Genomic DNA, 13,345 nt, shown 5'->3' with positions numbered 1-13,345 from the left:
GTTGCAGTGAGCTGAGATTGTGCCACTGCACTCCAGCCTGGGTGGCAGAGCAAGACTCTGTCTCAAAAAAAAAAAAGAAACAGATAAACCAAAAAAAAAAAAAGAAAGATAAACTATATGTGACAAGTCCTCTTACTTGAGGACTGGTTATTGTTTATCTTGAAAACGTGTATGTAATGGGTTGTACGTGCTTGGCTATACAAAAAAGTAAGATTTCCTCCCTTCTTTTCAAGCTCTTAGCAGATCACCTGTCATGTACATCACATTCTGGTTGAATGCTTATTCAATAATAAAATTGTTTTCTTTCTCAACTACCTTGAGGGAGAGGATGGGGTTTTTGTTGTTGTTGTTTTGTTTGTTTTTGAGACGGAGTTTCGCTCGTTGCCCAGGCTGGAGTACAATGGCACAATCTCAGCTCACTGCAACCTGTCTCCCAAGTTCAAGTGATTCTTCTGCCTCAGCCTCCCAAGTAGCTGGGATTATAGGCATGTGCCACCACATCTGGCTAATTTTGTATTTTTAATAGAGATGGGGTTTCACCATGTTGGTCAGGCTGGTGTCAAACTCCTGACCTCAGATGATCCACCCGCCTCGGCCTCCCAAAGTGTTGGGATTACAGGCGTGAGCCACTGCTTGCCCCTCTCCCAGCTCAAGTGGCTTCATGGTGCTCTTTCCCACACACACCTTTCTGTTCCTTCACCTGCGCAAGTTTGAGGACCATGTTAGTCTGGCCCTAACTCCCCCAACTGCCAGCCTGGGCTAGCACCCGACATGAAGTCCTGTAGGCGACCTGCCCCTTTAAGAGCACCCCCCTCCTTCAGCTCCTCCCTCAGGCCTGGTGGCCGGATTTCCCAATTGCAGCCCAGCCCTTTAAAGCCATTGCTCCTTCTTTCTGGCCGGATGTGTGCTGAGACCCAGAGTCACCCAGGGGTCTCCGTCACGTGCCGGGAGTAGGCAGAAGTGGGCTGCGACAGGTGCATGTGGGCATGGACCCCACAGCCTGGGGCTCAGGAGGGACAAGGAGCTGGGACAGGGTGGATCCCGAGAGAAAGAAAAGCCACTCGGGAGTGGGCAAGAGATATCGTTACACAGCTGCTGTGTGCCCGACCGACCCTGTCCCAAACCCTCCCTGTACCTTCCCTTCCTCTGCCTTCTTTTTTTCCTTTTTTTTTTTTTTTTTTTGACAGGGTCTCACTCTGTTGCCCAAGCTGGATGCAGTGGCACGATCTTGGCTCACTGTAGCCTTGACCTCCTGGGCTCAAGGGATGCTCCCATCTCAGCCTCCCAAGTAGCTGCGACTATGGGTGTGACACCACACTGGGCTAGTTTTTCAATTTTTTGTAGAGATGGAGTCTCCCTATGTTGCTCAGGCTGATTGCAAACTCCTGGGCTCAAGTGATTCTCCTGACTCGGCCTCCCAAAGTGCTGGGATTACAGGTGTTAGCCACCTCGCCCGGCCCACCCCTACCTTCTGAAAGAGGCATTCTTATTCTTATTTCCATTTTGCAGATCAGGAAACAGAGCTCAGTGCAGCCCACTAGATTGCTCAGGGACCTACAACTAACGAGCGGCAGAGGCAGGATCTGCACTCAGGTCAGTGGGACTCCAAAGCTTTGATAGTCTCTCCTTTGCATCACCTGTCCCACAGGGTCCTGCCTTCTTCCCAACTTCATTTTTCCTTGGTTTTCCTGTATGCAGTAGAGCGTGGGAGGAGAAATGGATAATTGCTGCATGCCCCCATATCTGGGTTCCTTCCTCCTCCCAGGAGCTGCTTGGAGATGCTGCTGTGGCCACTCCTGCTGCTGCTGCTGCTGCTGCTGCCAACATTGGCCCTGCTCAGGCAGCAGCGGTCCCAGGATGCCAGGCTGTCCTGGCTTTATGGCCTCCAGCACCGAGTGGCATGGGGGGCCCTGGTCTGGGCAGCCACCTGGCAGCGGCGGAGGCTGGAGCAGAGCACGCTCCACGTGCACCAGAGCCAGCAGCAGGCCCTGAGGTGGTGTCTGCAGGGAGCCCAGCGCCCTCACTGTTCCCTCAGAAGGAGCACAGGTGTGTTTCCCAGGGTCTGGGGCGGTGACCCAAAGAGAAAGAAACCCCAAAGGACCGTCAGATTCCAGAGCCTGATGGCCCCCTTGCCTCCTCCACTGCCAACGGAGTGGCCTGACCCAGAGACCCAGGACTGGCTCTCTTGTCCAAGCTGAATTTCCCATGCTGGGTCTTCACATCCCCTCTACCCCAGGCCTATTCTCAGTTCCTCCCTCAAGGGTCTCACCAGTCTTGCCTGAAACTCTTGGGAAACTGGCTTCCTGAGGCGTTTCTGTTGTCATTGGGGCTATAGACATAAGCACCTTCCGGAATCATCTCCCTCTGACCAAGGCCAGCCAGACCCAGGAGGAAGAGAGTGGAGAGCAGCCACTGCCCCCGACCTCAAACCAGGACCTGGGGGAGGCCTCTCTGCAGGTAATTTAGGATGGCCAGAGCCCAGCCCCGGCCACAGCCCAGTCCCACCAGAGACCTCTGACTTGCAGCCAAACCCTCCCATCATGGTGGGCAAAGAACACTCAAATGGGGGCTCTGGGTCTGGCTCTGACACCAGACCAACACTCTCTCTTCCCTCCTCCAGGCCACCTTGCTGGGTCTGGTAGCCCTAAACAAGGCCTACCCAGAAGTGCTGGCTCAGGGAGGCACTGCCCGTGTGACCCTTACATCCCCTTGGCCCCGACCCCTGCCTTGGCCTGGGAATACCCTGGGCCAGGTGGGCACCCCTGGAACCAAGGACCCTAGGGCCCTGCTGCTGGATGCACTGAGGTCCCCGGGGCTGAGGGCCCTGGAGGCTGGGACGGCGGTCGAACTCCTGGATGTTTTCTTGGGCCTGGAGACTGATGGTGAAGAGCTAGCTGGGGCAGTAGCTGCCGGGAACCCTGGAGCGCCTCTCCGTGAACGGGCAGCTGAGCTGCGGGAGGCCCTAGAGCAGGGGCCACGGGGACTGGCCCTTCGGCTCTGGCCAAAGCTGCAGGTGGTGGTGACTCTGGATGCAGGAGGCCAGGCCGAGGCTGTGGCTGCCCTCGGGGCCTTGTGGTGCCAAGGACTAGCCTTCTTCTCTCCTGCTTATGCTGCCTCGGGAGGTCAGTGGGACTCAAGGGCAGTGAGGTTGGGGCAACGGTCAGAGGTCAAATGGCAAGCAGCCATGCATTGGGCCCTACAAAATCATCTCATTTAATCCTCCCCAACAAGCTGCATGCTAGGGACAGCAGCCTCCTTTTACAAGTGAAGAAATTCAGGCTCATCTAGGTTAAGAGTCTTGTAGCTGGGTGCAGTGGCTCACACCTGTAATCCCAGCACTTTGGGAGGCCAAGGTGGATGGATCGCTGAGGTCAGGAGTTCAAGACCAGCCTGGCTAACATGGTGAAACCCCATCTCTACTAAAAATACAAAAACTAGCGGGGTGTGGTGGTGCACGCCTATAATCCCAGCTACCTGGGAGGCTGAGGCGGGAGGATTGCTTGAACCTGGGAGGCAGAAGTTGTAGTGAGCCAAGATCGTGCCATTGCACTCCGGCCTGGGTGACAGAGCAAGACCCTGTCTCAAAAAAAAAAAAAAAAAGGCCGGGGCAGTGGCTCACGCGTGTAATCCCAGCACTTTGGGAGAGGCCGAGGCGGGTGGATCACCTGAAGTTAGGAGTTCAGGACCAGCCTGGCCAGTGTGGTGAAACCCTGTCTCTACTAAAAATACAAAAATTAGCCAGGTGTGGTGGCAGGTGCCTGTAATCTCAGCTACTCAGGAGGCTCAGGCAGGAGAATCACTTGAACCCAGGAATGACTGAATCACTGAGCCGAGATCGCACCACTGCACTCCAGCCTGTCTCAAAAAAAAAAAAAAAAAAAAAAAGAGTTTGACAATTCATGGCACCAGTTCCTCCAGGTCTGCCATCAGATCCAGTGAGGGCCTAAGAGGCAGCCCGCTGAGCCTGGGGGAGCCAGGAAGGATGCGGTGGAAGGGCAGCAGGAGGATCAGGTGCTCAGAGGATCAGGCCTGGGGTCCAGGAGGGGCTATTGCCTGGCAGAAAGCAATGGCACCAGCAGATGCTGAGGAGGCTGCTTTGCTTCCACAGGGGTGCTGGGCCTAAACCTACAGCCAGAGCAGCCCCATGGGCTCTACCTTCTGCCCCCTGGGGCCCCCTTTATCGAGCTGCTCCCAGTCAAGGAAGGCGCCCAGGAGGAAGCTGCCTCCACCCTCCTTTTGGCCGAGGCCCAGCAGGGCAAGGAGTATGAGCTGGTGCTGACGGACCGTGCCAGCCTCACCAGGTGATCAGCTGCACAGCCCCTGCTACCTGGGGCCCTATGGGACCATGCTGGGGGCCCAGGGCATGAGCTCAGAAGCCCTTGGGCCCGACCTCACTCCCACTTGCACCCCATCAGGTGCCGCCTGGGTGATGTGGTGCGAGTGGTTGGTGCCTACAATCAGTGTCCAGTCGTCAGGTTCATCTGCAGGTAGGTGACCTGGGGAGCCGAAGGGCCATCCTTGTGTTCTGGGCTCCACTGCCTCTCCCTTCCTCCTCTTCAGGCTGGACCAGACCCTGAGTGTGCGAGGGGAAGATATTGGCGAGGACCTGTTCTCTGAGGCCCTGAGCCGGGCAGTGGGGCAGTGGGTGGGGGCCAAGCTGCTGGACCATGGCTGTGTGGAGAGCAGCATTCTGGGTGAGCTTCCCCACCGGCTCCTGCCTACCATCCTTGAGCTACCCTTCAACCCCTACCTCCCCTGCCAGGGGACTGCTAGGAAAGAGATAAGACTCAGCCTCCTTTATCACTCCTACAAAAGTCCTTCTCTGCATCTAACTCTCATCCATCCTGCTGCAGTCTCTACCCATTTTCTTTCCTGATCTGTCTCCTATTTAGGATCAAGCTCTAGGTTCCTCTCCATTTACCCCACTCCCCACCAAGAAACTCTTTTTTCCCTATGAACCTCAGAGTGGGAAGAACAGATAGGGCAGAGGACACTAGACTTGGCAGCTGCCCATTCACCGGAAGTATGTGTGCACATGGGGTCTATTCACAGATTCCTCTGCGGGCTCTGCTCCCCACTACGAGGTGTTTGTGGCGCTGAGGGGGCTGAGGAATCTGTCGGAGGAAAATCGAGACAAGGTAAAGGAGATGAGGACAGGGTCTGACTGTAGACCCCTTCACTCTGCACACTCCCAGGGTGCCATGGAGACCAGGGCCGATGGGAAGGAGAGGGGTGGCGGAGGAGAAGCTCCCTGGGGCTCTGGAAGGGGAGGGCTGAGTCCCACAGACACACCTGTCCACACAAAACTTCTAAACACATGTAGTCTGGGCACAGCCACGCACACCTCATATGCACACTCACGGTCACACATCAGCTCACTCAGGCCGTTCTGTTCCCAGCTGGACCACTGCCTTCAGGAAGCCTCTCCCCGCTACAAGTCCCTGCGGTTCTGGGGCAGCGTGGGCCCTGCCAGAGTCCACCTGGTGAGGCAGGGAGCCTTCCGAGCACTCCGGGCAGCCCTCGCTGCCTGCCCCTCCTCCCCCTTCCCCCCTGCGATGCCCCGGGTCCTTCGGCACAGGCACCTGGCCCAGTGCCTGCAGGAGAGGGTGGTGTCCTGAGTCAAGGCCTGCCCCACCGCCCAGCTCCCCCCAGAGGCCACCTTGCTCCTCCCTCTGGGACCTCTCCGGATGGGGAGTCCTTGGCCAGGGTCTCTGACTCTGTGTCACCTGACATTTGCCCATGAGAGCCGCTGGGCCTTAGAGAGGCCTTGGCCCAGCTGACCGGTTCTGAAGTATGGGCCTCTGGGGTTAGCAGACGCCAGCAGTGCCTGCCCGTGTCCCCGTGTCTGGGCATGAAGGACACTGCTAGAGAGTTACCATGCACACCGATGGTTTCCTATATCACAGCCCAAGCAGGTTCTCTGGTGGCCACAGCTGTGTGCTCAGTCAGTGCACTGGGCAAGCTGGAAGTGTTGGGGGGTTAATGTCCCCAGGAGCAACCCTGAGTCAATAAGGAGCAGGACCTCAGCTTCACTGTCCTTGAGCAGGACAATTCTGAAGGGTATTCTACATAAACTCTCAGAGGATGCCCAGCAGGATGGAGTCCCAGTTGCCTGCAGCAGTAACCCACTCATTCATGTACTTCCTGCGGGGGGCTCCTCCCTTCCCTCTCTTCCCCACTCCCCCCCTTGGGCTTCCTGGGATGGCTCCCAAATAAACCTCTTGCACCCAGATTCTTGCCTCAGGGTTTGTCTTCTTTGGGGAAATGGGAGTGGACCCCGGCCCAGCCATTCCCCCACTGAGCTCCAGGACTTCCCCCAACATTCTGGTCTGGGCCTGGCGAGGCTGCATGTGCACACAGGAGCCTTCGTAGCACATCCTAGGCCAGCACCCACACACCACTTCTGCGGTGGGGAAGGGAGAGCTATTACTTCACATCATAAGGCATCGCAGCAGGAAGCAACTCTGGAGACCATCTGGGTTCACTGTTCCATGCTAATGAGGAAACGCAGCCTCCACAAGGTTATAGAGGCTAAAATAAGAAAGAAAGAAACTGGGCTAGATTTTGGCTTCCTTCTCTCCCACTGCCTGGGATGGGGTTTTAAGGTTTTCCATCTTGGAGGCTGATGGGAGGGGCAGACCAAGACCCCGCAGCTCCTCCTCAGTAGAGGCAGCACTGGTTCCAGATGCCTCTGAATAGCTTCTCCATTCCATGTCCCACATCCAGGCCCTGGCTGCACACCCACCCGGCCCCCGCCTCCGCCTGTCACTCCATCCTGTTAAAATCCTCCCATGAAGCTGGGTACAGTGGCATGGGCCTGTAGTCCCAGCTACTCAAGAGGCTGAGGTGGAAGGATGGCACATGCCCAGGAGTTCAAGACCAGCCTGGGCAACACAGCGAGACCATCTCGGGAAAAAAAAAAAAAACCTCCCATGGTGGCCCCCATCGCCCACAGGATTAAGACCAATCAACTTGGCCTATTAGACCCTTTGACCTTGGCCCTCACCTATGTGTCCAGCTACCTCTCTCCCCTTGCTTGAAAGAAGGCCTGGACTAAGGACCACGCCTCACCTCCCATCTAAGGGTTGTTAAGCACTGTCAACTCCAGGAGTTTGCTCAAGTTGTCCCTTCTATGTAATGCCCTCCATCCCGCTGCCCCTGATGTAAACTAGCTTTCGTGCAAGGCCTTTGAGGACCCCCTACCAGGCCCACCCCGGGCAGAGTGACTGGCTCAGCTTTGCTCACGTGGGCAGTAGTCGTCTCCTTCACTGAACTATCATCATGCCTGAACTGCCTCCCACCTGGAATGATGAGCTCCTTGGAAACTGGGCTAGATCCTGTGCACAATTGCCCCCATGCCCAGTGCCTGGTGTGGCACACAGCAAGAGCTCAATAAAGAGGTTGTAGGCCAGGTGCCGTGGCTCATGCCTGTAATCCCAGCACTTTGGGAGGCCGAGGCAGTCAGATCACCTGAGGTCAGGAGTTTAAGACCGGCCTGGCCAACATGGTGAAACCCTGTTTCTACTAAAAATACAAAAAATTAGCTGGGCATGGTGGCGCACACCTGTAATCCCAGCTACTTGGGAGGCTGAGGCAGAGAATCGCTTGAACCCAGGAGGCAGAGGTTGCAGTGAGCCAATATCGTGCCTTTGCACTCTAGCTTGGGCAACAAGAGCGAAACTCTATCTCCGAAAAAAAAAAAAAGAGAGGTTGTGAATAAGAAGCTTGGGCCTGGAGATGACACATGTTGTTCACTGCATGGTGGCTCACTCCGTGTTGACTGTAGAGTGGGACTACATTCCTCCCCTCCAGGTAGCCTGAGCCAGGCAGAAAGCTGGGGAGGTAGAAGCTTTCTATCAGCATCTCGTAGAAACTGAGTTTGGTCAGGCACAGTAGCTCACACCTGTAATCCCAGCACTTTGGGAAGCCTAAGGGGGAGAATGGCTTGAGCCATGGATTTGAGACCAGCCTGGGAGACCCAGTCTCTACAGACAAATTTAAATATTAGCCAGGGATGGTGGCACACATCTGTGGTCCCAGCTGCTGGGGTGGCTGAGGTGAATGCATTGCTTGAGCCCTGGCATTCGATGCTGCAGTGAGCTATGATTGTCCCACTGCGCTCCAGCCTGGGTGACAGAATGAAACCTTCTCAAGAAAGAAAATAAAGAAAGAGGGCCGGGCGCGGTGGCTCACGCCTGTAATCCCAGCACTTTGGGAGGCCGAGGCGGGCGGATCACGAGGTCAGGAGATCGAGAACATCCTGGCTAACATGGTGAAACCCCGTCTCTACTAAAAATACAAAAAATTAGCCGGGCGTGGTGGCAGGCGCCTGTAGTCCCAGCTGCACAGGAGGCTGAGGCAGGAGAATGGTGTGAACCCGGGAGGCGGAGCTTGCAGTGAGCTCAGATCACACCACTGCACTCCAGCCTGGGCGACAGAGCGAGACTCCATCTCAAAAAAATAATAATAATAATAAAGAGAGAAGGCCAGGCATGGTGGCTCACGCCTGTAATCCCAGCATTTTGGGTGGCTGAGGCGGGCGGATCACCTGAGGTCAGGAGTTCAAGACCAGCCTGACCAACATGGAGAAACCCTGTCTCTACTAAAAATACAAAATTAGCCAGGCATGGTGGCGCATGCCTGTAATCCCAGCTACTCAGGAGGCAGAGGCAGGAGAATTGCTTGAACCCTGGAGGTGGAGGTTGCAGTGAGCCAAGATTGTGCCATTGCACTCCAGCCTGGGCAACAAGAGCGAAACTCCATCTCAAAAAAAAAAAAAAAAAGAAGACGAAGAAAAGAAAGAAAGAGGGAGAGAGTGAGAGAGAGAAAGAAAGAAATGTAGGAAGGAAGGAAGGCAGGAAGGAAGGAAGGAAGGAAAAAAAGGGGGGAGCCTGGTGCGGTGGCTCACACCTGTAATCCCAACACTTTGGGAGACCGAGGTGGGTGGATCACTTGAGGTCAGGAGTTTGAGACCACCCTGGCTAACATGGTGAAACCCTGTCTCTATTAAAAATATAAAAATTAGCTGGTTTTGGTGGCGTGCGCCTATAATTCTAGCTATTCAGGAGGCTGAGGCAGGAGAATGGCTTGAACCCAAGGCGGAGGTTGCAGTGAGCCAAGATGATCATACCACTGTACTCCAGCCTGAGCAACAAGACCAAAATTTAGTCACACACACACACACACACACACACACACACACACACACACAGAGGAAAGAAAGAGAAATTGGGCTTGGTTTTGCCTTCTTACCTCCCACTGCCTAGGCTGAGTTTTCAAGGTTTTCCATCTCAGAGGCTAGTGGAAAGGGCAGAAGGGAGAAAAAAAGCTAGGGGGAGGGGGGCAGCTAAGGAACCTTTCCATGAAGGAAGAAGGTCCTGGAGCCTGAGAGTCCCCAGGGGCAGCGACAAGAAGCAGGGGAGGGAGACGACTGCTGCTGGCTGCTCCACCCCCCACACACATAATGTGGGGTCTCGCATCTGCCTCTCTCCCGCCCCTAATTAGCAGCTGCCTCCCTCCATATTGTCCCAGGCCAGCGCCTCTTTTGTGCTCCTAGATTCCTGGGTGCAAGGTGGCCTCATTAGTGCCCGGAGACCGCCCCATCTCCAGGGAGCAGACAGACAGACAAGGGGGTGATCAGGGGCACTGTGATCCAACCCTGGCCTCTGAAAGCTGCAGCGGCCATTCCTTGGGCCCAGCCTGGAGACGGCCCCCCTGCAGCAGGCTAATCTTAGACTTGCCTTTGTCTGGCCCGGGTGTGGACGCAAGTGCCTGTCAATTCCCCGCCACCTCAGAGCACTATAAACCCCAGACCCCTGGGAGTGGGTCACAATTGACAGCCTCAAGGTTCCTGGCTTTTTGAACCACCGCAGACATCTCCTTTCCCGGCTACCCCACCCTGAGCGCCAGGCACCATGAACCTTCCTTCCACAAAGGTAAAGATCCAGGGACGGAAGGGTGACTCACCATCCCAGAGAAGCAAAAAGAGCGCTTGCTCAGAGGGCTGGAAGAAAGGCCGAAGGTGTCTCCACTCTTGGTCTTTTCCTGGGTGTGCTCTGAGGCAGGAGCACCTGCCTTGGCTCACATTGGGTTGGGTGCTGTTTTGCTAAGAGCCTGTGTTTGCTGAGCTCTATGTGTCAGGTGCTCCGTTTGCACCTGTCATCTCTTTTCATCCTCCCAACAGCCTTGCAGAGTAGAAATTATTTCTAGTATACCCAGTTTACAGGTAAGGGAGCTGTGCCCTCTGAAAGGGCAGGAAACTGGTTCAAAGCCACGGAGTTCAGTCCCTCCTGCAAGGGGGCAGGCAGATGAGGGAGCATTCTGGAGTCTTGCTAGTTCCTGATTTCCACGTGTTTCCCTGCTGTGGAGAAGAGGTTGGGGGGACTCAGTAGGGCCCGGGTTTTTCCCAAGTTTACAACTTCTGCTGCAGACAGACACTCCTGTTTTCAGGTGGAGTGGTAAGTGCCCTAGTGGTGGCACAGTGGCCTAAATCTTCAGAGGAGAGGGGGATTCATTCACTCTGCCCAGGGGGTCTTAAAAGGCTTCCTGGAGGAGATGCTCTGCTGGGTCTTGAAGGAGGAGCAGGGAAAGTAGCCCGATATCAGCAAGGGCGCAAAGCAAGGAGAACTAAGTGACAGCCAGAAAGGAGTGCAGGCCTGGAGGGGGCGCGGAGCCAGAGGGGCAGGTCCTAGGCGTGGGAGCTGGTGGCGGGCGCCGTGGGAAGACCCCCCAGCGCCCTGTCTCCGTCTCCCTAGGTCTCCTGGGCCGCCGTGACGCTACTGCTGCTGCTGCTGCTGCTGCCGCCCGCGCTGTTGTCGCCCGGGGCGGCTGCACAGCCCCTGCCCGACTGCTGTCGTCAAAAGACTTGCTCTTGCCGCCTCTACGAGCTGCTGCACGGCGCGGGCAATCACGCGGCCGGCATCCTCACGCTGGGCAAGCGGCGGTCCGGGCCCCCGGGCCTCCAGGGTCGGCTGCAGCGCCTCCTGCAGGCCAGCGGCAACCACGCCGCGGGCATCCTGACCATGGGCCGCCGCGCAGGCGCAGAGCCAGCGCCGCGCCCCTGCTTCGGACGCCGCTGTCCCGCCCCGGCCGCCGCCTCCGTCGCGCCCGGGGAACAGTCCGGGATCTGAGTCGTTCTTCGGGCCCTGTCCTGGCCCAGGCCTCTGCCCTCTGCCCACCCAGCGTCAGCCCCCAGAACAAAGGCAATAAAGACGAGTCTCCGTTCGTGTGACTGGTCTCTGTTCCTGTGCGGTCGCGTCCTGCCCTTCCGGGGTGGCAGAGCGTCTTGAGGACGGCTGGGCCTGGAAGCCCGGCTGTGGGGCACCAGCCTTAGCTTTTGCGTGGTTGAATCGGAAACACTCTTGGTTGGGGAGTTCCCAGTGCACGGCCCTGGGGCACAGAGAGAACTGCACAGGTGCATGCTTGGATCGGGGCATGCGGGACTCCTACGATGCTCTGCTAGGCATTCTGTAGCGGGGACTTTACTCAGAGACGCGGAAGGGGAAGGAAAGCAAGAAAGATTGCACCGGTCGGGCCTGGTGCTCACGCCTGTAATTCCAGCATTTTGGGAGGCCAAAGCAGGAGGATCCCTTGAAGCAAGGAGTTCGAGACGAGCCTAGGCAACATAGTGAGTGAGACATTTCTCCAAAAATTTTTTTTAATTAGCGGGGTATGGTGGGCGAGAGGATCGCTTGAGCCCAGGAGTTTGAGTTTGAGCCATAATTGGGCCACTGCACTCCAGCCTGGGCAACAGAAGGAGGCACTGTCAAAAAAAAAAAAAAAAAAAAAAAAAAAAGAAAAAAAGAAAAGAAAAGAAAGGAAAGGAAGGAAGGAAGGAAGGATGGATGGAAGGCAGGCAAGCTGCACAGAGGAGCAGAATCCAGCTAGGAAGGGGTGGGAGTCAATCCTGCTGAAAAGGCAGGGGATATGAACTTCAACAATGAATCATCCAGAATGGCTGCATCATGGGGTACAGGGTGTGGGGAGTGGAGAGGCTCAGGAAGGGACACGGTTACAGTCAGTGCAGCCCAGCTCGCAAAGGCTCTCACAAATCATCAGGCTTTGCACTTTATCTTGCAGGTAACAGAGTCGTGGGACATTCTTAAGCAGGGACAGGACAAGATTTTACTGCAACTCCAGCCAAAGACACCGTTACTGGTGTTCCCAAAATCCATATGTTGAAGTCCTTACCCGTGGCACTTCAGAATGTGGCTGTATTTGGAAATAAGGTCCTTCCAGATGCAATTAGCTAAGATGAGGTCATACTAGAGCAGGGTGGGCCTGCCCATGTGAACATGAAGGTAGAGATTGGCTCCTACAAGCCAAGGAACACCAAAGATTGCCAGCACCCCCACCCCCAGAAGATAGGGGAGAGGCATGCAACAGATTCTTCCTCACAGCCTTCAGAAGCAACCAACGCTGCCTTCACCTGACCTTGCTTGGACTTCTAGCATCCAGAACTGTGAGACAATAGGTTTCTGTTGTTTGAGCCACCCACTTTGTGGTACTTTCTTATGGCAGTCCTAGGAAACTAATATAACATCCAAAAGTAGAGACACAGGCTGGGCTCCGTGGCTCATGCCTGTAATCCCAGCACTTTGGGAGGCTGAGGCGGGGGGATCACTTGAGGTCAGGAGTTCAAGACCAGCCTGGCAAACATGGCGAAACCCCATCTCTACTAAAAATACAAAAATTAGCCAGACATTGTAATGCACACTTGTGATCCTAGCTACTAGGGTGGCTGAGGCAGGAGAATTGCTTGAACCCAGGAGGTAGAGGTTGCAGTGAGCTGAGATCATGCCACTGCACTCCAGCCTGGGCAACAGAGCAAGACTCCATCACAAAAACAACAAGAACAAGAACAGCAACAATAACAACAACAACAACAAAAGTAGAGACACAGAAAAATGCGGCACTGCTTAGCAATCTAACATCCCAGATAATACCTAGCTCAGAGGGTGGGGAGAATTTAGCCTGCCCTCCTTGCCCATTAGGGTTCCCACTTTCACTGGCTTCAGCTGTTTTGTCGTGGCAAGCAGCCACCCTCAGCCACAGAACTCAGCTGCCTCAATTTTCTGCATAGGTAGTGAGAAAGTCTTGTATCTAGTCTCACTTTGGTCCCTCTTGCTGCTGTACTGGTTCCATCTTGGAGAAGTTAGAGATCAAAGTTCACGTGTGCATCCTTGGAGATTTGCAAGCCATGACTCTGCCCACCTGCAAACTATCTTTTTCAGAGGTAGTTTCTCCCAAACTTGCCTCCAGCCTCCCTTCCACTTGAAGGGCAGCAGAGAGGAGGATTAAGACAGTAGGAAGAGGGAAAACAGGGAGGCAACTGCCCTCCAAGACA

At 55.4% G+C, this 13,345-nt stretch overlaps 2 protein-coding genes across 2 annotated transcripts; both read left to right on the top strand.

Annotated features, from left to right (window-relative positions):
• Positions 1-871: 871 nt before the first annotated feature.
• GHDC (GH3 domain containing) lies at positions 872-6,232 on the top strand. Its single transcript, XM_032163650.2, has 10 exons — positions 872-974; positions 1,510-1,593; positions 1,766-2,046; positions 2,336-2,457; positions 2,621-3,122; positions 4,109-4,301; positions 4,416-4,487; positions 4,561-4,694; positions 5,053-5,138; positions 5,400-6,232. Exons 3-10 carry the CDS (start codon positions 1,779-1,781, stop codon positions 5,616-5,618), a joined length of 1,596 nt encoding a protein of 531 aa, XP_032019541.1. The 5' UTR covers positions 872-974; positions 1,510-1,593; positions 1,766-1,778; the 3' UTR covers positions 5,619-6,232.
• A 3,595-nt stretch (positions 6,233-9,827) lies between these two features.
• On the top strand, positions 9,828-11,223 carry HCRT (hypocretin neuropeptide precursor). The gene is made up of 2 exons (XM_032163648.1): positions 9,828-9,935; positions 10,755-11,223. Exons 1-2 carry the CDS (start codon positions 9,915-9,917, stop codon positions 11,127-11,129), a joined length of 396 nt encoding a protein of 131 aa, XP_032019539.1. The 5' UTR covers positions 9,828-9,914; the 3' UTR covers positions 11,130-11,223.
• The last annotated feature ends 2,122 nt before the right edge of the window (positions 11,224-13,345 follow it).

This window comes from Hylobates moloch, unplaced genomic scaffold (genome assembly GCF_009828535.3).
Source record: "Hylobates moloch isolate HMO894 unplaced genomic scaffold, HMol_V3 SCAFFOLD_10, whole genome shotgun sequence".
Classification (NCBI taxonomy): Eukaryota; Metazoa; Chordata; class Mammalia; order Primates; family Hylobatidae; genus Hylobates; species Hylobates moloch.
Note: the sequence above shows the minus strand (reverse complement) of the source record. Positions and strands in the feature narration are given on the sequence as shown.

What these genes read in the sequence shown, in the direction of transcription:
- GHDC (XM_032163650.2), top strand. Translation starts at nt 1,779, where the DNA reads ATGCTGCTGTGGCCACTCCTGCTGCTGCTGCTGCTGCTGCTGCCAACA. An exon ending in GTCGTCAGGTTCATCTGCAG is followed by an intron (nt 4,488 to 4,560) that starts GTAGGTGACCTG and finishes CCTCCTCTTCAG; the next exon opens with GCTGGACCAGACCCTGAGTG. An exon ending in TGTGGAGAGCAGCATTCTGG is followed by an intron (nt 4,695 to 5,052) that starts GTGAGCTTCCCC and finishes GTCTATTCACAG; the next exon opens with ATTCCTCTGCGGGCTCTGCT.
- HCRT (XM_032163648.1), top strand. Translation starts at nt 9,915, where the DNA reads ATGAACCTTCCTTCCACAAAG. An exon ending in TGAACCTTCCTTCCACAAAG is followed by an intron (nt 9,936 to 10,754) that starts GTAAAGATCCAG and finishes CCGTCTCCCTAG; the next exon opens with GTCTCCTGGGCCGCCGTGAC.